The sequence below is a fragment of the Protopterus annectens genome, chromosome 6.part0 (genome assembly GCF_019279795.1).
Source record: "Protopterus annectens isolate FY-2018-M chromosome 6.part0, PAN1.0, whole genome shotgun sequence".
In the NCBI taxonomy this organism is placed as follows: domain Eukaryota; kingdom Metazoa; phylum Chordata; order Ceratodontiformes; family Protopteridae; genus Protopterus; species Protopterus annectens.
The window spans coordinates 1,940,789,009-1,940,813,170 of NC_056737.1; the positions used below are offsets into that span (position 1 = coordinate 1,940,789,009).

At 41.9% G+C, this 24,162-nt stretch overlaps 1 protein-coding gene across 3 annotated transcripts in view; it reads right to left on the reverse strand.

Moving 5' to 3' along the window:
- Positions 1 to 24,162, reverse strand: part of DNAJC10 (DnaJ heat shock protein family (Hsp40) member C10) — a 646,899-nt gene that overhangs the window by 399,545 nt on the left and 223,192 nt on the right. For all 3 annotated transcript variants that reach the window (XM_044075252.1, XM_044075253.1, XM_044075251.1), the window contains one exon: positions 18,931 to 19,058. In XM_044075252.1, coding sequence (XP_043931187.1) covers positions 18,931 to 19,058 — 128 coding nt within the window. The remainder of the gene's footprint in view (positions 1 to 18,930; positions 19,059 to 24,162) is intronic.

Consider the following 24,162-nt stretch of genomic DNA (forward strand, 5'->3'; position numbering starts at 1 on the left):
TAAAAGGCAACATAAAATTTAAAATATTGTACCCAATCTCCACCCTTTCCCTATATACCTATACAATCTACCCACATTCAATTTTCAAGTTTTGATTCCTACCTACTTCTGTTGTCACTAAAATAACCATTTCTCCAATGTACCATTTTATCTCATAAAATAATTCCGATTATTTTCAAACGAATACTGCTTATTATTATGGTTCTACTTTCCATCATTTCACTTTAACTCATAAACGAAAGTCATACACTTACCATAACAATATTTCCTTTCATTCGTGTCTGTCAGATACAACATGTGGTTCCTCAAACAGCTTGTCTGATCTGACTTGGCAGCATTAATGCTCCAGCTTTGAGTCCCTTTAACAAATTTTACTTCCATAATGTACGACTTCCTTTAGTTACCTCAGATCTAGTCTGATGCCTGAAGACCTAGGTGTAAAATACCTTGCCTGGAAGGTAAAGCCTAGCTAAGGCCAACAAATCCTTCAGACCTTACAATAACAAGGAAGGGCAAAAAGTAGAGATGCTATACCAGACAGATATGAAAAGATCTATAGTAAGTATATTCCTTTCAAATCCTATTCATTCAGACTGTAAAATCCAGTGTGCAGGTGAGAACCCCAAACTACTAGATACCCAAGGTGGTATAACGACAGGAGACATTTCAGGATAGAAATGCCAAAGAATGCTATAGCCTAGGAAATACAGTCTAACTTAGAATGCTTGATGGGTATATACATGAAAGACCAGGTCGTAGCTTCACAAATACCTCTCAAAGAACTCCTGAAAAAAGCAACAGTAGTTACTACAGCTCTGCTGGAGTGAGCTCTTGGATTGCTAATCAAAGGTTTGTTATGCCCAGTACAAATGAAGGCAATACAATCTGAAAGCCACTTGGAAAGTGAAAAATAGTTTGTCTTAAATTGTTCACAGCAAAGGAAAAAAAAAAAAAAACAGCTGTACATCCTTTCTAAAGGATTTGGTTCTGTGAAGGTAGAAACGCAATTGTCTGTGCACATGTAATGTATGGAGAATGTACTCTCCCTTGTTGGAATATTGGGAAAGAACACTGGCAGATGAAAGGACTGCAAAATGTCTGACTCAGAAGCTACTTTCAGAAGGAAAGATGGATTAGTTCTAAGTGATACCCTGTCTTTCTGGAACACTAGATATGGGGTTGATGAAGATGACACATGAAGCACAGAAATCCTTCTAGCAGAAGTGACAAGCTACCAAAAAGAGACTTTTCTAGAAAAGAAATTTCAGTGCAACAGAAGAAGCTGGTTGAAAGAAAGGCTTAAATCACAGCCTCCAAGACCAGATTCAGATCCCAAGAAACCACCAGTTCTATGATGGGAGGCCTAAACAAAAGTTGTTTTTTTTTTTTGAGCAAAGCCTTAGAGAGTTTATGAGAAGCTAGTGAGTCCTTCTGGAAACCAACATGAAAATTGGAGACTACAGCCAACTGTACTTTAATGGTGGAAACACTAGAAAAAAAATCAAATAACTTTGCTAGAAAAGGGAGGATGATGCCTGAAATTTGGGCTGAAATAGGGTTAATGTTCCAAGAAGTGGTCTATGATAAAGTCCTGTGGGTAGACTCTTTCTGGGCAGCTGTTAAAATTCTTACTACCTCCACAGAGAGGAACTTGTCCTTGGCCATTAATGGAAATGGAGAAACCAGGTGGTTTGTTTCAAGCTGTGAAGGTATGGGTGAGGTTTTTTGGAAAGGTGCGAGATTAGACTGGATCAAAAACACTGGGTGATTTGCCTGAGAGGCTATGAGGATGACAGTGGCCCTGCACTACATTACTTTCTGTAAGAATCTGAGCATTAGAGGCAGAGTTGGACAGGGAGTAGCCCATGAGGCTCTTGCTAGGATCCAGCATCTCTTGGTCACTGTCCCAAGGGAGGCATCTTGGCTAAGTAACTACTGCACTTGATGCTGTAAAGGAAAGCATACAGACTGCTTCTAGTTAAGATATGGTTGGCTATTACTGGATTGAGGGACCACTTATGAGGCATGATAAGGGATCTGCTGAGCCTGTCCACTAGGCAAATGAATACTCCCGGGATGTGTGCTGATATGAGAAAATTATGAGAGACCATCATTCATTGCCAAACCCTCACTGCTTCCTGACATTAAAGGTAAGATTTGGTTGCTTCCCACTTGATATACCAAACTATAGTCATGTTGTCTGTTTGGATAGAAGTCAGGCCCTGAGGAAGACAGTCCTATAATTCCTCTAACACAAGGAGTACTGCTCTTAACTCCAGGACTTCTGTTTGAGTGTCATCCTTGTTGACCACCCATAGACCCTGGACCATCCTTCCACTGTAATTCTAAACCACCACAATAGGGAGGAGGAATCCATAGTCACAATGGGCATTGGACAAGTGGAAGAAAAGGTCTGTTGGAGTGGATCACCAGGGATTATATCCACTACTCATGCTTCTGACAAGAGTTGGTTATAATGATAGGTTTGGAAAGAGGGTGAATGCAATGTGTCCACTGTGCTTGAAGAGGCCACTGCAGACTCCTCATATAATAGAACGTGAAGTGTACCATTAGAACTGATGATGCCATCAGCCCCAATACCCAGAAAACAAAAGCTACAGTATGGGAGGGGATCATAAAGTAGAGAATATACATCTGCTTTTAAAGTTTGAATCATGTCTGGTGATGGAGTGATTATGGGCAGTGTAGTGTCCAAATGAAACCCTATGAATGTGATCTTCTGAACTGGTTGAAGGCTTGATTTCTGCAGATTTATGGAGATTCCCAATGACTAGCACAGCCTAAGAAAATAGCCCTTGACCTCTAAAATAGGCTCCATCTTGGGTGTAGCTATGGGCCAGTCATATAGATACAGAAAAATTTTGTATCCCTGTAGTCATAGATAAGCCATGATGACAGCTATGCATCTGGTGAACACCATGGGGGGTGTGGTGAGATAAAATGGTAAGAGTCAGAATTAATAATGGCTGGCTCCTATCTTGAAAAAAAAGAATCCTACTTAACTGTTTTGCAATTTTGATGTGAAGGTAAGTGTCTTGGAGGTCCACTGAGCACATCCATTCATTTGCCCAGTGACAACGCAGAACCAATTACAATGTTACCATTCTGAACTGGGTTTTCTGGGCATACTTGTTTAAGAGGCTGAGAACCAGTATAGGCCTGAGGTGCAGAGTTCTTTTTTGGAATGAAAAGAACTTTGAATAAAATTCCAATGCTTTCTCGTCTAGTGGGACCTCCTGGGTGGCTCTTTTGGACAGAAGTGAAGCTATCTCTTTCTGCTATCTTGGCTGGATTGGATGGAATGTTGGATTGGATGCAATGTTCAGCAGTAGCATTTTAGGCTTGGGAGAAGGAGTATTAGGAAAAATTGTGAAGGAGTAAACTTTGGATACTATCCCTATGACCCATGTGTCTTGCATGATGGCCTGCCACATGCTGGCTTGAGGAGAAATTACTCCTGGCTGCCAACATAGGAGAACAATCAGGTATAAAGTCACTGATGATGTGGTTTCATGTTGGAGAAGGGCCAGTAATATCCCTGGTTGTGTGAATCTCCTCGCCCTCTAGGTCTGCTTTTGTTGAAGGACACAGCTCTGCCTTTAACCATCTTTATCAGAAGATGAGATGTACTGTTGATGTTTAGACTTCCTAAACCAAGGTGAACACAGTCCCTTTTGGCCTCTGCTGAATGAACTCTGCAGAGCATCAAACTTAACTCTGATGGCAGAAAGTCTCTGTTCTGTTTGCACTTTTGTATCCTTTCTTTCACTGAAAGGACAAAAAAGGAAAACCCATCACATGGGGCATTAGTGAAGGATGCTCTGAAGTGGTCCACAAAATCAAAAAGGCACAGCCAAGTGTGGTGCTTACTGCTACACCAGTCCTGGCTGTCTTTAGCTACTTCCTCCACAACATTATGCATAATGTACATAAAGAGACTGGTGACGCTGGACAAGGTTGTCAAGGTTGTTTGTTTCCAGTTGTTTTCTTGACTCTAACGTCAACCTGCTGCATCAAATCACTCTGAAACAGATTCATATGTGCAGCTCTTAACATGACTATGCCTGATATGTATGCCTGCTTCCCAAGTCTACCCATTGCCCCTGACTCCTTGCAGGGGGAATTATGGAGGCTAAAACCTTGGACAGTTCTCCTGGTAGATGCTGCTGCCATAATGACTGAGGGTGGCTTTGCCAAATGCTTTTTGTCTTTGTGTGGCAGAGCATTTTATCAGGTTTTTGAGAGACTGCTTTACATGCATCATTTTCCTGCCATAACCTCCTAACTGCCAAGTCCTCCACTTGCCAGCCAGTGGTCATCACCCAAGAAGTAGCCTGGGCCAAACTGTAAGCTTCAAAAAGTACTATCTTCTCTCATCTTTTGTGGGGGTATCAATGGGACAAGATCCATTCTGATGTACAAGCTCTACAATTTTACCAAATGAAGCATCTTTCAGAGGGGACGGGATATCCTCTCTTGGTCTTATAAGTCAGTATCTGATAACAGAGATCTCTGACAGGGAATCTACGTGTTTCTTCTTGCATGTCCTCTTTTTGGGTGTATCAAAGGATGTGGTTACTTCAGTCCTCAAAGGACTGGGCTTGCCTTTGGGCAGAGGTTTGGTTAACTCTGGCCCAAGGACACCAGATAAGAGGAAGACAAGACAGAGCAAGAGTCATGGGATGGAACCGAATCTGAACTTATCTCTTTGGAGAATTATTAATCCTCTTCAGCATCTGGACAGCTGATCTGACCTCCACTGGATCCAAGGACCCTGCCACCATATTCTCCCCCCTTCACAGAGATGACTGCAGCTGAGGGTGGAACCCCTCATGCCGAGATGAAGGGATCAAAATCAAACACTCAAAAGCAGAGTACTCCAAAACGACCAATGGAGCCATATTGACAGCCCACAGATACTGCCAAAAGCCAAAGCTTGAGTTTTTGACTCTGGGACTGTACAGACTGGAATAAAATGAGTCAGATCCATAACCCTCCAGTGTCAAAGCCTATGGAAGTGTCTGCATCATGGCCACAGGTCTCAGTGGAACTGCTGAAAGTTGGACTGGAAAAGGAACTTGTAAAGGGGGCATCTGGGCTGATTATACTACCTTCAGAGCCAAAGGAGATGAAAAGACTCCCATCTCAATCTGTCTCTTAAGAAATCTCAGCATCAGATCTGCAGATAAAATACCTTGTGACAATAAACTGTAAAAAATAACAATACTGCATTAACACCATTCCTGAGTTTAACACCAAACTTGTCTGTAAAAAATAAAGTGCAATAACACTGGTCTGCGCATATTTTCTTTCTTCATTTCTGCACCCCCCCCCCCCCCCACACACACACACACACACAAATTAAATATACCAACTCTGAGATCGTACTACATTGAGGAAAAGGGTAATCTATAGTACGGCATCATCTCCAAGCTATTACTGAGAAGAGAAATAAATATGATGCTGAATCTTTTCTGAAGGCAGTAGCTCTCATATTAGAAGTTTAAATACCTTTATTAAATAAGCTTTGTACAGCGTATTTTACATTCACGGTGTTAGCCAAGTAAAACAATTCTATCAATTTCCATTCGATGTTTAGGTACTTCGCTGAACTGGAACTTTGACGTATAGGGTTCGATGATTAATTACTTGATTAAATAAATGTTCAATGAAATGATATAGACCCCTATCGCAAGTCCTGAAGGATAAGGTAAGGCAGCACTGAAGAAGGTTGTGTATTGGGGCACTAGTCTGTTTTTTTGACTAAAGGTCCCTATTTCTTGGGAGAATCCTGCAGCAAAATTGGACCCATTGGCTGTGGATCTGGAGGAATGGTGTATGCAGGAATACATGGGTACACTGAACCACAGGATTTTCAGAGCAGAGTATGGACCCAAAGACTCAGATGGCCTTCTCCTTGACTATAACTCATTATGTCTTGGGCATTTTGATTTTGCCATCTGGATCCCATGGCAATACACCATAAGTTTATTTCTCCCATAGACCAGAGTGCTAGGCCCAAAGCTGGTGCAAAATCACACTATACAGATAAATGTGGCACTGCTAAACACATCACACAAAGGTCATGTTGTCTTGAGGGATCTTGTATGCAAGTTGAATACTTTGTGAAATTGCTCTGCTTTCTCCTTGTCCATGCATAAGCTCTAAGTACACTTAAAAGCACAACTATCAAAAAGATACTAAATAACACAAAAAATACATCGAGACATATAAACACTCGACTTTGCTATTAGCTACTAAACACCTATCTATGAAAACTAATTATAGCTTTACTAGTGAAACTATGCAACTATGACTGTCAAAACTCTTGGTAAAGAAAGGGGAAGAATATGGCAAGAAATGTCAGGAGGAAGGGTCTAGCAAGAAAAGTGAACTTGAACTGTGTCCTAAAGAACACTTGCCTAATATATATATATATATATATATATATATATATATATATATATTTATATATACATATACAAGAAGAACCGAACCCTCACATTAAGTCACTGTTCAAACTTAGCCTTACTACAGGATATGTACCCAGAAAATGGCGTACAGCTACAGTGGTCCCACTCCACAAAGGTGGTGTCACAACGGACCCCGGAAACTATCGCCCCATAAGCCTGACTAGTCTGGTCTGTAAAGCTATGGAGTGTATTATCATGGAACTCATAAACAAAGACACTGGGTGCCTCCAGACACTGGACCCTACCCAATTTGGCTTTGTTAAGGGCAGATCTTGCCTCTTAAACCTAGTTGATTTCTTTGAAACAGTTACCAAAGCCATAGATGAGGGCAAGGTAGTCCCCACAGCCTACCTGGACCTCGCAAAAGCCTTCGACACAATACCCCACTCGGGCATCATAAATAAGCTTACCAGCTTAAATATCAACCCCTATATCACAAGATGGGTTGCAAACTGGCTCAGAGATAGAACCCACATGGTCAGAATCACAGGTGCCATGTCCGAATCCAAACCAGTTACAAGTGGCGTCCCACAGGGCTCAGTTCTGGGACCTCTCTTGTTTGGTATATACTTCTCCGAGGTTCAGGCTAACAAGGGGGGATTATGGCTGACAAAGTTCGCAGATGACTGCAAACTGGGGGCCATAATCGAATCTCCAGCTGACACAAGCATCCTCCAAAAGGGTCTCACAGAGACGGATGCTTGGTGCCAGAGCCACGGCCTCAAGCTAAATGCTAAAAAGTGCATAGTCATCCCCTTTGGGAAAAACAAGGTGCCCACAAATTACCACATAGGTGGTAATCCATTAAGTACGGAAGAAGTAATTAGAGATTTGAGGACCAAAGTAGATAGTAATCTCTCCTTTGATAATCACATTGCCAAAGTGGTTAGAAAGACCTTCTATATAGCCCACCTTATCACGAAAGGGTTCGCATCTAGATCATTGTGCCCCTCTACTCATCACTCATCAGGCCCATAATTGAATACAATGCCCCTTTTGGGATGTACCTTACCCGACACCTGCAGCAACTGGAGAGATCCCAAAAGTACCTCACCAAGAGGATCATGGGCTACAAACAGATGTCCTATGCAGCTCGACTAAAGAAACTCCAGCTCTACTCAGTTGCTTACCGCCTACTCAGAGGCGATTTATGCCTGACGTACAAAGCCATGTCAAACCTAGAATTAATGGACATGCTCCACCTCAAAAAATCCAAGTCCCTTAGAGCTACACGCTCCAGGGACCTAAACCTCAGCACAAAAATAAATAGGACATGCTGGAGGGACAGATTCATTTCCCAGAGGCTCCCCTCATTCTGGAATAGAATCCCAATTCATGTTAGACATAGCCCCTCGCTGACCCTCTTCAAGCAAAATCTGGACGCGTGGATGGGAAATAGCAAATTCACCCCTGGGATCTCTTCTGTGTCCCTGCTAGACAGAGGCACAGTAAACTAATTTTAAAAGGGTACCTTCTGTGACCTACTTTACAGCGGCACAGTAGGCTAATCTAATAGGGAGGCGGAAGCCAAATACACTCTGGCTAGGCTTATAAATGCCCTAGCCTAGTATATATAAACAATGGCCAGGGATCAAGTCCATGTCATATCTGTTCCTTTCAGCCTTTGTCTTCAGGGCAAGAAGACTCTGAATGTTGCCATCCATGCAGCCTTGTGTATAAACACTGAAGAAAAAATAGCTACAGAAATCAAAAATGCTGACAACTATATTGAGATTGAGCACATAGTTGAGAGAAGAGGTTCACATTCTTTTGCTATGGTGGCAAATGAGATGTGAAGTAACTAAAGCAAGTGGTGCATTATAGGAGGGAAAATTCTTAAAGGAGCACAAGGCTGGAGTACTAATGCTGCAGAGTCGGATCTACCAAGTGGCTCATGGACCCACTTCGGCAGATATGATGGATTGTAGAGGACCAAGAAATACAAAAGGTATATATGCTTAGCGGACATACAGGGAGCTCCAAAAGCACTGGCAGGAGGTAGGGCTATCCAAGCCCAGGGGCAATGGATGGTTAGGCATACTCAGTGGTGCTTCTAATCTTTTCTTGGAAACTAGTACAAAAAGAACACAGAATGTTTAGAAAGTACAGTTGTGTAAGCCACCTTACCATAACAACAGATATTCAAAATAGATCACTGTTGCAGTAGAATTCAGCTACACAGAACCTACCCTGTCAAAGACACTGATGTCCAGCCAGTCTACTAAAGCTTTGGGCACCTTCCTCTTGCACAGTATGTTGGCTCAAACATGTAAGTGTGTTGACACAAGGATGCATGGATGGCAACATTCAGAGTCTTCTTGCCCTAAAGACAAAGGCTGAAAGGAACAGATATGACATGGACTTGATCCCTGGCCAGGGGAAGAAGTGAGGTTGTTAGTGCTGCAACAGTGAACTATTCAAGCACCCACTGTTACTGGCAAGTTCACTTACACAACTGTACTATATTAATCATTAGATCACTGCTGCAGTAGCAACTATACAGGTTGATTGCCAAAGCTTAAGCAAAAGAGATATCATGGCCAGACAGCAGAAAACCCTGAAGAACAGCTCTAGCAAACCTTGTTCTGGCTCTGCAAAAAAGTGTCAATTTTGTAGGGATTACTGAAAGTGCGTACTGATAACCAAGTAACTACCTCTAGAACAGCTCTGGTTTCCACCTTTTCCAAAAGGTCCCAGAAGTTGCAATGGCTCTGATGGAGTAGTGATTATGGACATTCTGAGGGGGTGTTTCCATAATTGGAACAACAAAATATGAATAACCCAAGAACCACCTAGAAGTGATATGCTTGGAAACTAGCTGCACATTTTTCATTTTAGTAAAGTAAATAAAAATTGGTCAGATATTCTGAAATTTTTAGTCTTCTTCAGGTAGTATCCCAGTTGCACATGGACATCCACGGTGTGAAGAATTCTTTCATATCCGTTTTTCGGTTCAGGGAAGAGCAAAAAAATGAATAGTTTCTTTCAAAGTAGACCAAGAAACAACTTTGAGCATGAAGGCAGGATTGATTTTTTTAAGACGCTGCCTGTCCTCATGAAAAAAACAATCAATCAGAGTTGAAAAGACACAAGGGCCTGTAAACTCTTTCTTATCAGTAAAATAATCATCCAAGTAAGAAACTGCAGGAAAGAACTGGCTGCAAGTTCTAAAGGTGATGGATCTTAGTTTTTTTGTCTGTGAAGCCAACCTAAGTATGGAGCCACCTGCTTTCTATATGATCTAATATGTAAAGCCCCTTTCACAAACTGTTTTGGTATTAATTGGGGGGGGGGTAGACAAGAAGAAATGGATGAAAAGTGTACTTTGATAGAAGTGGAAGAAACAATGGTCTTGAGCAATTCACACAGGTACTGGAGAAGAAATGGAACCCCCACATAGGATGGATTTTGGTCTATATTATGTTATCAATTGAAAAATATCTTCTATTTGGTTAAATAGGACTTCCTTGCAGTAGGGTTTTTCAGTCTCCTTTAATATCTGTTGCACATCCTCTGAAAACAGGTGGCTAAATGATCCATACAGTCAGATAAGAATACTGAAGTAGATTACAGACATTTTTGCCTTTGAGTAGGTCCACTCTGTGAGGAAGTTTTTTGTTATTGTCCCTAGCCAAGAGCATGAGAATGAAGAATCAATGCTGTCAGGGCCAAAAGGAGGTTACCAGAAGTATTTTTGGAGAGTCATTCTTTATCTTTAAAAAGACTCTGTTTACCAGAGGAAATGGAGATAGGCATAAAGGAGCATTCACATGGGGAACAAGACATCTGTTTTTCAGGCCTTTTTGCAAGGTGTTCTGGCACAGAACTGCTGTAACAGTCCGTTGGGATACGAAGTCTACTAGGGGAGTTCTCTACATCTGGACAATCTCCTGGAAGACCGCTGGATGTGATATCCACTCGTGAGGGTCTGTTCTGCATCTGCTCAGTGTGTCTGACACTGTGTTCTGCTCTGATGGAATGTAATATGCATGTAGGGAGAGAATGGGGTAAGTCACCAGCTCCCAGGCCAATACAGCAATTCTGCATAAGGTTACAATTCTCCCTTGTTTGTTTATACACTACAAACCTGTGGTGTTGCCTTGTTATGACCAACATTGGTCCTGGTGTTCACAGCTGACTCACCACCTTAATCAGGGGCATCATTTCTTTGATGCTTACATATTTGTGCCTGAAATAAAGCTCCTACATGCCCTAGATTTTGATGCCTTGAGAAACTGCGTCCAAATGCAAAATCCAAGACATCCATCGTGATTGTGTAGGAATGGAGAAAGAGAGAGAGAACTGGATTTTATTGGACTTGACTGGCCCATAGGAAGAGTTATTTTTTGATGAATACCAGGACTAGAAAGGATATGGAATGTTACTGCTGGTTCCAGACATTATTTAAGAAACCAACGAATTTTCCACAAGTGGAGTATGGCTTAGGAAATCAAAAGGCTAAATGAAGCCATGTAACAGAGAATTCTGAGGAATTTTCTTGTAGTGGAATTGCTCTGACAAGTTAGACTTGGGAAATGGAGGGTCGGGGTTGGTATAATTGTTAAGGTGTTTTATCTCATAGACACAAGGTACAGGGTTTGATTCTCAGCTTTAAAGGGGAAACTGCCTAGGCTTAAAATGGATCATAAGGGCAGCTAGCCTAGTACCTGCCTACGAACTGATGATGGAAGAAGGAAACATTCTCTGCAGGTGTACATGCTACCATCAGTGATTTGTCTAACAAGCAGCCCAGAAAGAAAGACTAACCTGTGAGAAGGGACCAGGGAAGACTTTTCCAAATTTAACCTGAAATATACAATGCAGACAGATTTGTGGAGACATGAAGGGATGTCAAAATTTCTTGGCTGGTAGCAGCCAGAATGAGGCAATCATCTAGGTAGGGGGTAGATGTGAGCTCTTAAAATCTGCTGAAGGCAATGACCGGACCAAATATTTTGTGAATATCCTTGGAGCAGTAGCAAGGCCAAATGGCAAAGGATGTACAGAAAGTGCAACCCCAAAGCAAAGAATCTTGAATAATATATGTGGTCTTTGTAACTAAACATGTGAACATAAGCATTTCTGAGGTCTACAGTGATTAAACAAGCCTTGGGGAAATAAGAGGGAAAAAAAGATTCTGCAAGGTTAACATTTTGAACTTGAAAACTGGGAAAAAAGTATTTAGAACTGAAAGGTCTAAAATTGGTCAGCAAATGCTTTCCTTCTTGGTTACTACAAAAATCCTTGAACAGAAGACTTTTCCCCTTATGGGAAGGAAGAAGAGCTACTATTACTCCTTGTGACAGCAAAGCAAATCTAGTGCTATCCGTCTCCAGAGATATAAGAAGTAGGAAAGACTGCTTGCCAGACTGGAGTTGGGATGAGGTCCAAAAGTAGTCAGATTTTTTATTTTTTTTTATTTTTAAAGAAGGTAGGGGTATCAATTCCCTTTCTTTCACAGAGTCTCCCTGTCAATGGTCTGGGAAGATAATTCCTTTGGCACATAGGGACAGAAAATAGAGTTGTCTGACTCCTGCATTACATCTTCCTGTTTCCTCTAACTTTAGGCACCTCAGCCGAAGAATTCCTCAAGAGAAATCTTTCTCCACATGTGCACTTAAAATCCTGGGTTTAACCTCTTCAAGAAAATTCGGCAGTGTGATCCAGGCATTCCTAAGCATCACTGTCCCTGTTTCTACACATCTGGATACATCATCCACTGCATCATATGCACATTTGTGTTTGAAAGTTTGGTAACAGCAGGCAGAAGTGACATTGTTTAACAAACTGGTTTTAGTGTCGGAAGCATAATAGAATTGTTTCATATCAGCAAAAATGCAAACATTTTGGTGTGTGTGTGCGTGTTTTGGCAATTAATTGCTCCAAACATCAACATGGAAGAGGCACACACAGTCTTCAAATACCTGTCAAAGGCCCTGCTGTCTTTTGCATCAGAAAGAGCGTTAGATGAAGTAAAGAGTTTTGAAATACCATCCCTGTCCAGTGAAATAACAACTGGGTCAGCAATGGAGTTTCTGAAGATAAGCTTGATGACAGTCTGGGCACCATATAAAGTGAATCAAAATCAGCAGCAGCATTCTAACCATCCTTCAAAGCTTCCAGAACTGAAGGGAGATCCTAGGACTTTGTGGAATCCATACTAACCAACTTGTAGTATCTTTTTCGAGCCTCAAACTTCCCTTCCCTCCCACATTAAGAAGTCTTTCATCTCAGAAATGATGTCACAGAAAAAGGCTTCTTCATTAGGAGAACCTGAGGACATCGTGTCCTCAGATTCAGATTTACAAGGAATAGAAGAAGAAATCTATGAGGTATACTGAAGCCCTATTCTTCAAACTCAAAGACTACCTCTCTTCTTTCTTGTGTAACAGACTGCACAGTTGAAGACTGGAAAAGACAGAGTTGCCTTAAAAAGCCCCCTGGAGAAAGTTTTACTAGTCTCCCTGGAAGGCCTTCTGACTCGAGGGTGTGTGGTGGTGCAGGACAAATGCTTAGTCTTCCAAAGACTTTCTAAGGGGTCTCTAGTCTGACTGTTTTAGGAGAAGAATCATCAGGTCCTCCATCAACAAGCCGGTGTCTTCCTCCATCAACAAGCCAGTGTCTTCCTCCCTTACCAGGACTCTGTGAACTCCTCCCACCCTCCCTTCTCAGTATGAATAAAATGAGGTTCTCTCTTCTCTAAGAATGTCAGAAGCCCATTATGACTTGATATGAAATGTTCCTGGGCCTTACTGGCTTCTCCTGGAGCCTCAGCGGGATCAGGTAAATCAGACTCTGTCTGAATGCTGCAATTCTACCTCAGCAAAACATTCCCAGACTGCTGAAAAAGAGAGGATGAATAAGTCTTTTCAGAAACCTCTTTGGACATCTTTCTTTTTTACTTGGGGAGAGTTTTTGAAGAAGAGTTAAAAGCCATTGCAGAGTATGCTAAAACCTTAAGATGTCAGTTGTCAAGAAAGAAGTCTTGGAGAATAGCCTGTTTTTAATTGTTTTAGGTGTATAGGATAAGAAATATCACAGCACCTCCCATTGTGATTGTCACTTAAACAGAAAGCAGAAGCTCTGGGAGCATCCTTTTCAGGTATCTGCCTTCCACATGCACTTTTCCCTTTCCTGACAGACATTTGCTAAAAGTTGACACAACTTTCTTCAGAAAAAAAACAGAAGGTCTCCAGCAGTGTACTTACATGCCTAAAAGCTTAAGAAATATGACCACTGATACTGAAGCCACTAAGTTGATAGGACATCTGACAGAGTACAAAAAGAAAGTTAGTTCTGAAGTTTTTCTCCCATAAGTCCTTCTCATGTTAGAATGGATGTAGGGTGCTCAAGGAAAGCCAAAAGCTTCAGTAGACTGGAAGGACATTTAATATCCTTGGCAGGATACATCCCATATTACTAAATGGTACTGTAACAATGATCTAATGATGATCTGTCTAAACTTATCTTTATAATACAGAGCTACACAAAACAAATGTGTAGGTGAGGAACGCATCTACAAAAAAAAAAACGCTTTATGGTTATAGGTTCATAAGAGATTACACTGCTAACAGCCCTAGGAGGCCTTTTTAAGCCTTGCCATATTTTCCTTATAAATGACAAGATAGATTACCCATGGGGCATCTAGGTGGATTTAAGTGGCATAGCATTTACAAGCTGCCTCTGTTTAGGTTCATAGGTGGGTACTAGGCTGTCTGCCCGAAGGCATTTATAAGCCTAGCCAGAATGTGTTGGCTTTCGCCAACCCCTTAGATTAGTTCCCTGTGCCTCTGTCCAGCACAGCCACTGAAGTGATCCCCGAGGTAAACTTTCTGTTTCCCATCCACTCGTCAAGGTTTCTTTTGAAGAGTGTTAGCGAAGAACTCTGCCTAATGTAGACTGGGATCTTGTTCCAAAGCATGGGAAGTTGCTGGGACAGGAATCTATCCCTCCTGCATGTCCTGTTTATTGTTGTGGTGAGGTTTAGATCCCTAGAGCGTGTGGCTCGAGGGGATAAGATTTTCTTTAGGTGGAGCATGTCCATCAATTCTGGGTTGGACATAGCCTTGTATGTCAGGCAGAGATCACCTCTGAGTAGGTGGTATACAACAGAGTACAACTGGAGTTTCTTCAGTCGAGCTGCATAGGTCATCTGTTTGAGGCCATTGATCCTCTTGGTGAGGTACTTCTGTGGTCTTTCCAGCTGTTGCAGGTGTCTTGTAAGGTACTTCCCAAATGGGGCGTTGTACTCTAAGATGGGTCTGATGAGTGATGAGTAGAGGGGCACAATGACCTCTTTTGATCTGGATGCGAACCCTTTTGTGATTAGGTGGGCCACGTAGAAGGATTTTCTAACCACTTTGGCAATGTGATTATCAAAGGTGAGATTACTATCTACTTGGGTCCCCAGATCCTTTATTACGTCTTCCGTATTTAGGGGACTACCACCTGTGTGATAGTTTGTGGGTACTTTGTTTTTTCCAAAGGGGATGACTATGCACTTTTTGGCATTTAGCTTGAGGCCATGATTTTGACACCAGGTATCTGTCTCAGTGAGACCCTTTTGGAGGATGTCTGCATCAGCCAAAGAGTCAATTATAGCCCCTAGTTTGCAGTCGTCTGCGAATTTGGTCAGCCATAGTGCTCCTGTGCTTACCTGTACCTCTGAGAAGTATATGCCGAACAGGAGGGGTCCTAGGACTGAGCCCTGGGGAACACCGGTTTAGAGATGGACCTAGCTCCCGCAACTCTCACCATGTGGGTTCTGTCCATCTTGTGATGTAGGGGTTTATGTTCAGGCTGGTGAGCTTGTCTATAATACCAGAATGGGGAATGGTGTCGACGGCCTTAGCGAGGTGTAGGTAGGCTGTGTGTACCACACCTTTCCCTCATCTATAGCCTTGGTAACTGTCTCAAAGAAGTCCACCAGGTTTAGGAGGCATGATCTGCCCTTAAACAAAGCCAAACTGGGTAGGGTCCAGTGTTTGGAGGTTCCCAATGTCTCTGTTAATGAGTTCCAAGATGATGTGCTCCATAACCTTGCAGACCAAGCTAGTCAGGCTTAGAGGGCGATAGTTCCTGGGGTCTGTTGTGGCTCCACCTTTGTGGAGCGGAATAACCGTTGCTGTGTGCCACTCTATGGGTATGTAGCCTGTGGAGAGGCTGAGTTTGAACGGTGTGTTTAAGTGAGGGGTTAGTTCGTCTTTGAGCTCATGTAGGACGCAGCCTGGTACACTGTCCGGTCCCATTGATGCTGTGTTTTTGGCTTTGGAGAGGGCTGTTTTAACCTGAGTGCCTGTGATTTCAGGGACTCTACATTCTTCTGTTATGGTTATGGACCCTTTTGGGAGTGAGAGGGGGGTGAAGTTTGCGCTGAAACTGTCTGCCAGGATGTTGGCGATATCGGTCGGTTCAGTGTATTTTGTGCCATTCTGCACTAACTCCGAGCAGATCTCAGCATTGCCACTTAGATTCTTGACATAGCTAAAGAATGCCTTGTGGTGATCTTTGGAGTCCTTGACAATTTTTCTTTCAAAGCTCACCTTGGATGATTTTATGAGGGATCGTAGTTTCTTGTTGATACTGATCAGGGATGTCTTCCCTTCTTGGGATTTTACTCTTTCTGTACTGGTTTCCTCCTTCTATTGTATAGCTTGTTTATGGCAGGAGTCCACCAGACTGGTTTCCTTTTCTTGGAGGAGTGAGTCTTGGCTTTGCTTGGGATGGCACGATCCATGCATTCTTGTAGCTGCCCGTAGAATGCATTAGTAAAGGATTTTGCAGCTTGGACTGTTATCCTTCAGCATGGGGGTTTTGAAACTTTCCACCTCGGTCTTAAGTAACGTGAAGTTTGCTTTTGAAAAGTTTTTCACGGTGGCTTTCTTGTCCAGGGGTGGTGGCGGAATATGGATATCCAAAGTGATTTGTTTATGGTCAGATCTAACCAGTGAGGGGTTGACCTCTGGTGTGGAACACCAGTCGCCCATGTTGGTGATGACCAGGTCCAATATGTTGTCACCTCTGATGGGAGTGTTGACCAGTTGAACCAGGGCATTTGAGTTTATAAATTCTAGGAAAAGTTGGGCAAGGGAGTTAGTACTTGAGTAGTTCTCCCAGTTAATGTTTGGGTAATTGAAATCAACCAATATTAGGGTGTTTGGTAGGATCTTTGTGTGTCCCAGTGTTTCCAGAAACGCAGAATGGGGGTCCTGGGACATAGTGGGTAATCTGTAGCAAGCTACAATTTGAATTGCAGTTTTTCCCATTGTTAGTTGCACGTGGATGATCTCTGAAGCATCGTGCTGTGCCACTAACCTGGAGGTGTGGTTATCCTTGATGAATATGGATACGCCCCTGCCTTTTGTATTTTGGTTTGGGTTTTGTGGCCGAAATGTATGGTACGAGTTGTAGCCTGGTAGTGCTGGGGTGCTCTCTGGAGCCTTAAACCAGCTTTCTGTTACTGCACATATATCGATTTTCTCCATACTGAGGAGTGCCTCGAGTACATGCATTTTGAGGTTTAGACTTCTGGCATTGAGTAGCATTACCCACAGTTTTTTGTTACTTGTGCTATTTATGGCGGTGGGGTTGCCTTTTGAGCCTTGCCTAAAAAAGGCACTATGGGGGTGGCAAGAGCCTTGGCAAGTATTCGAAAGCCTAAGGGATCTGAGAGCTCTTCCATGTCTCTTTTCATGTAGTCCAGGGAGGTATGGCTCAGGTCATTTACACCAACATGGACAATGACAGTCATATTTGTACTTGTTCTGGAGTGACCTGAGTGCTTGTGTTATGTGGCGAATCCTGGCACCAGACAGGCACCTAACAGTAACCTTCTCCTTATTCAGCCTAGTGAGAGGGATGTCAGTGTGCCTGACTATAGAGTCACCTATTACTAGTATGTTGGGCATGTTATTTTGCCTTAAGGGCTGTGACTGCATGGCACACTGGTTTTGTGAAGTATGTGTTTCATGGTTTGCGTTGGGGGGGGTGGAGGTTGCTTGGATGTTTGCTTTGGAGGTCTCTGTTGGTTTTGCAGATTTTTATTTAGAGCCTCTGAGTATGTTTCCATGTATTTGTGTGTGTTTTTTGCCGGTGCTGGTTTAATGGGTCTATGCAAGACTGGTGGTGTGATGCAAGTATTTCCCTTCTCCTCTTGACTGTCTGATCCAGTCTTGGGTTGACAGAGCTTAGCCTCTAGTTTGGCTGTATAACTGCATCTCTCGCAGGAGGATAGGTGCCAGCCTAGGGATAAATTTCTGATTCTCTCTTCACTGGACCAGATTTTATAAGGACAAACTCTACTTCAAATAGATGGGAAATCTGTTCCAGATTAGTAGTGTCTGAGACATGTGCCTGTTCCTCAAGCATGCTCTAAGTTGTGGATGAGGTTTAGATTCTCTGATCGGATATTTCTAATACTGATAGACTTTTGATAAGCAGAAATCATCAGTACTGGATCAGATGATGCCTTGCAAGTCAGGCACAGATCACCTTTCATTAGTCTGGAGGATACTGAGTAAAACATAAGGTTTTGAGGCAGTCTGCTTATTCTGTGTAGTTAACACCTTGTATTCTTTTTGGGAAGAACCTCTGCGGGCATTTCAATTGTTGCATATGCCTGGTGTGGTACATGCCGAATGGAGCACTGTACTCAATGACTGGTCTAATGGGGGCTGAATACAGCAGGGCAATGACATCCTTGGATCTGGATGCCATACCTTGCTTATAAGTTGTTCAATATAGTGCAACTTCCTTACAACTGCAGATACATGATGGTCAAAGGCCAAGTCACTGTCTCTACCAAGGTTCCCAAGTCCCTGACCAAAGGGTATATACTCTGAGCTATATTGTCTATGTGGTAATTCCCTGGGGAGGCTAACTTTCCAAAGGATACTATTATAAAATTTTTGGCATTCAGTTTTAGACCATGGCTCTAGCACCAATTACTTGTTTGTGACAAGTCCTTTTATAGAATATTGGTGTTCTTGGGAAATCTAGGACTGTGGATAGCTTCCAGTCATCCGCAAACTTCGTCAATACGAGGCCTTTGACGTTAGCTTTGACCGTCAAACAGGAGCAGTCCTGGCACCAAACCCTGATAGATGCTGCTAGTGTGGCTGTTCAAGCCAAAGATGGTGAAGCAGGACTCAGAAATAATGACTTTATGGTGTTATATGGTAAAGGTGTCAAACTTCTGAGTCAGACGCACAGCTTGTGGAGAAAAAAAAAACTTTGTTTCCTATCAGCAATGAAAAAGAAAGAGACAAAACATAAAAATGTAAAGCTAAGAGCTAACTGTACCAAACCACTCAAAAAACTGCAATGAGACAAATTTGGAGACAAAAGACAGTCAATAGCAGTACTATTAAAAACTAAGGTATAATATTTACTTCAAAGTTCAATTCTAAAACACATTGTTTAACTACGTTATACTTACAGGTGCAAAAAAGTCCACTAGCCAAGGTTCTTTTTTATTGCTGGGGAAATTCTGAGGTCCAAGAGTGACAACGTGAGCAGTAACACTCTCCTTAGCAAATGAAACTATGTCATAAAGCAACTTCTTACCTACAAAAACAGAACAGTTAATCTCTTTAAAACATGTTTAAAAATATGAGCCAATGTAGAAGCAATAAATATGGCCTGTGCCTTTTTGAATGGCTAGTAATGAGCACTATTATTACCTGGAACTGTGAAATGACTTCTGCAAGTACTAAGAAATGAATATTATGTACTTAACTCTAGCTCAGTGTTGTCTTCTTTCATCTACCTCAACTAATCTGCCTCAACTAATGGGTCTATCAGACAATGGCAGCTATCAGACTTTGGATCCAAGGATCAGGCTCCTCCCCCTACCCAAATGCCCCTCCATTAACTGAATACCTCAGATAATTTGCCTGTTAACGCATAAGCATGTTGGAACCCAAGACAACCCTGTCTATCTGGACTAGAGACCATGGCAGTAAAACAAAGGACAAGGCTCCAGACAGGAAATGCGGTCAAACTGGAGCGCCAAATGACAGTGACAATTTAGCAGAGACATGGACGGAGGGCAGGTTGAGGAGGAAGGAAATAGGCAACATCGATCTTGCATTAGTGTATGTACTTAACCTTAATATCTGATGTTGTGTCTTCTGAAAGCCTTCAACTGATGGGACACAGTCCCCAACTACTATAAATCTTAGGAGGTCTTATGGAGGGATATTCCACAGGATGGTAGAACCAAAAGAAGCCCTGGACCTGGCATGCAGCTCCAGCTTGTAGCGAGACATAAAGGTATGTACAGGCAGACCAAGTAGCTGCTGCACATATGAGAAGTAAACTGTCAAAAAGGTTACTGCCCTGGTAGAATGAACTTTGGGATTACAGGGCAAGGGTACACATTTTTCCTTATATATATATATATATATATATATATATATATATATATATATATATATACACACACACATATCAAATGCATTCAAACAGCAACCTAGATACAGTCACTTTAGAAACCCCTTTGCCCAATTTGTCTGAAAAAAGGAAACAAAGTTGGTCCCTATTCTTTACGGTTTTAGTTCGATGAAGAGAAAATCTCAGTCATTGGTGAAGATCAATCAAGTGTAAAATGTACTCCCCTTTATTGGAAAAATCTTTGAAAAAAACATATAGATTAATAGCAAACTAATGAAAATGTGCAGGGACAGAATCCCTGTGGGGGTTTCACAGCTATAAGGGCATTGAACATCCGCTGAGTAAAGTCTTGCCACTCTTTGTGAGGGTCCTTACCTACAGTAGCCACGTTCAATTTTCCGTTTCTTTTTTAAAGGAACATCTGTCTTGACAAATCTTAGAAGCTCAGACCCCTGCTAAGATTCAATGAGGGTTTCACGCCCCTCTTCCCTAACTAAAATTTGGGGAATCTGCTGTGGTTCCCCCTCTATATCTGTACCAGACTTATGCACAGCCTCAGCGGATATGTGAGTAGGAAGCTCTGTGTCAACCTCCAACTGGGTCACAGCAGAGGGAACAGAAGTCAGCACCGGCAGGTCCTTGGGTTCTACACCCAACAAAAGGGAGCCATATGGTAGAAGCTGGACAGTAACAGATTCAGATCATTCTTTTTTTTTTTTTTTTTTTTTTAAGAGGCAGCTGAACTTCAGGGCAAGCAGATTTGGTCATGGTACCCCGGCTCAATATATTTACACGTTGTTTTTTCAAATAAATAGAATGGGAAGACAAATGGCTGTGGAGTGTCTTAGGGACAAATGCCTGACAAATATCACACTGAGTATGGATGTGTGTAGCACCCTAACAAAAAGGCACTTCTCATATCTGTCTTTATGGGGAACCTGCCTCCCACACTCACATTTCCCATTCCTGAATGACATGAAAACAAACTACAAGCAGGAAAAAAAGAAAGAAGGAACCTCAAAAGGACACTTATCTTTAGAGGCTTGATATATAAACCAGCTCAGTGAAAAGCTTACAGACTGAATTTAGAGGTAGTGTTCAGACAGATGACAAAGAAGTTGAGGACTAGGCATCCATATGTCACATATGTACCTTATGCCTTGCATGTAGGACATATATTTGATATCATGCTAGGAAGGTGTAAAGTATTTAGTATACTGGCTGGACATTAGGCTATCCTTGTCAGGATATTTCAAGAATGAAGAATACTGCAACAGTGAAGGAAGGACACCATATATGTTGCATACAAGTGGCAAACAAGATCTGGAGGTATTTGGTTGATGGAATAGGATTTTGTGTAGGGGGTAGAACCTGAACCTTATAGATTCATAAGTATATACTAGGCTAATGACTACCAGAGCCTTTATAAGTCTAGCCATCCAAATCAACACAATTGTGTCCCTGTGTATCATGGCCATTTATTACGAGGGAGTATGATATTTAGGAAGTTTCTGGAGGTTATGTGGGGGATATGTTAGTTTGGGCAAATTTCTGATCTCCATCCACTGGTCAATGTTACACTTAAACAGGGGTAGGGATGGACTCTGTTTCACTTGAATGGGGATCTTCTAAGAACGGACAGAAGAAACAACACTGAATTATAGGTTTAGTGAAACAGGAGTAAACCTAATTGCAAATCATAAAATCGATCTTGGCCAGTAAAATGCGCCATATATGTACGTACCTACAGTAATGGTTATTACTTACAGAATGCAATTTCATATCCTCAAAAACCATCTCAGTCAGCAGGTTATTCTCCTACTAATGAACATACCAAAATAAGGGAAACCACTCATTGACTAGTGGTCTTTGGAAGTCCTAGTTGAGCCAGGCTCTTAGAAGATCCCCCTACTGATGTCAGTGATGGAATGCGGTAAAGAAAACCTAACCTTGACAATCCCCAGTTCCTTCATGCTACAGAATAAGGAGTCAAGAACTATTTTATTAAATTTTTATTAGATTTTTTTTGATATGTAACAAAAACATAAAGTGGTCAAGCAAGTAACCCCATAAAACTTTCACTACTTAACTGAAAATAAAAATAAAAGAACGAAGCTAAATATGCACTGCATTTAAAAATAAAAGTAAAAAAAGATAAAGTACAACTACTTAATATAATGCAAGAATCTAAGTCCATGTCAGGATACATCCATGATAATTTGATATACACTTATCCATGAGATTCGCCAAATATTGGCCTTTTTGTCAAACTTAGCAGCCAGCTTGTATGCATTTACATATTTAGTTAGAAAGGAATTAAGCATGCCAGAGTTCTATCAAACATTCACATCTTCTCCTGAGGAAGAAGTAGCAGCTGCACCTACTGGCTAAAACGCCAAAGTTCTGAAGTTACTGTGTGCACTTAACAGCCTGCCTCCCTTGGAGCAGTTTTGGCCAGCACATTGTTGGCACTCTAGTAATGGTTCCCTGAAAGTTATACTAAACTAGATAGTAGATTACAATGCAAGATGTTGCAGCAGTCCTGACAAAATTTCTCTAACTTTGCAATGGACAGGTATCCTACAGTGCTTTATAAATGTATGCAGTTTAGAGACAAGATTCTGCTCCATAAAGGTCCTGAACAGCAACTGACATAAAAATCTGCTGTAGTAGCAACCATATCCCTGGCAGTGTAGTTCAAGGCCCTGAAGGACACATTCCCTTTACTTAACAAAAGGAGGTGCAATTCGACAGCTACATTACCACAGTCCATCAGATATATCCCAAGTAAACATATGTCTTGCTAATACAAGACAAGCCACAACCAAAATATGAAGGATTGCTTCACCAAAAGCTCAGTTTTGGGAATGATTGGCAGGCTAATGACAAACCAGGTTAAACTGGAATGCTTCCTAAGGAAACAACAGATCCATTCTTACTGTATTACTTGATCTAAGTTGAGTTCATCCTTTCAACAAGCTGAAATTCAGGAAATTTATGGACAATCCCATGCTCAAGTAAATAAAGGTCTATTCTAATGCCACATGATGTCCTAAGCTGAAAATATAACCAACATCATCTACAGCTAACCTTCTAGAAGTTAACTGAAGTCCAGAATAGCACCATTTGGGACTGGGAAGAGGATGAGGAGTAAAACCACAATCCCATTCCAAGTTGTTGTGTCTTGTTGTTGTGTCTTTCGGCTTTTCCCGGTTAGGGGTCGCCACAGCAGAACTCCGGTCCGCTAATGATTGGCAGTGGATTTTTACGTGCCGAGTTGCCAGCTCTGATGCACAACCTTCAACGAAGGTACGCCCGTTCATGCATGTCTCCACACAGGAGATGCTCTAGCTGAGAATCGAACAGGACAACGTCTTCCTGTGAGGCAACAACGCTACCGCAGCACCACCACCGCAGTGCAGTATATGGACCAGGTTAGAGGGTTACAGAGACAGACTGCTCTGCCACTGAGGGGGTAATATGGGGGAGGTAGAGTGATATGTAAGATGTGACGGACAGCAACAACATCTAGAAACCACTGTTCTTTTGTGGTGGCTACAAGTCAGGGTGAATTAGCAGAGTTATACCACAGATGGAAGTCAGAAATGTGGTGGCTCAGTTGAAGCACTACAGGAGAAAAGACTGTGCGACTGTGTGATGCTCCAGTACCCTCTTCAGGAGACAAGGAGACGACTTCATTTTTATGGGCTGGCTTGCTTTTGATTATAGGTTCTCAGACCTTGTCATAGTGAGCCTCCCACAAACCAAAGGAAAGTATTTTTAAGCTTCCCTAAGTACCAGGACGTCATTCTAGTTTGGAAACCTGTTCTCAAAACATTTGTTCTATGCTACACCTAAAGGAAACAGCACTTGCACATGCAAAATAAAAAAAATGTGCTAAGATAAATCTTATCAGTGATTTTCAAAAAAATATACACAATTTTGACTATCTGTGTAAATTTATTCTGTTTCTGCACAAAATTAATACAAAAAAGTACATTTTAAAGCACAAAACATTTCAAGCTTGTTCTCTTCTCCCCTCAAACAAAAATTGGGCCTCCACGTGATGGCTGGCTTAGGTACTTAAAAAACACGGTTTAGTTAGTGGGGTTATAAAGACCTTCCTTAGCAGAGGTGCTCTATCACTTCCTCGGGAAGGAAGACTAGGTCCTGAACAAACCAGATGAAAAGTATTTCCCCTTTAAAGTGGGCAACCAATAAGCTGCTCCTGTGTTTTTTTTTTTTTCTACTTGACACAAGTCAATCTTGGCCATGC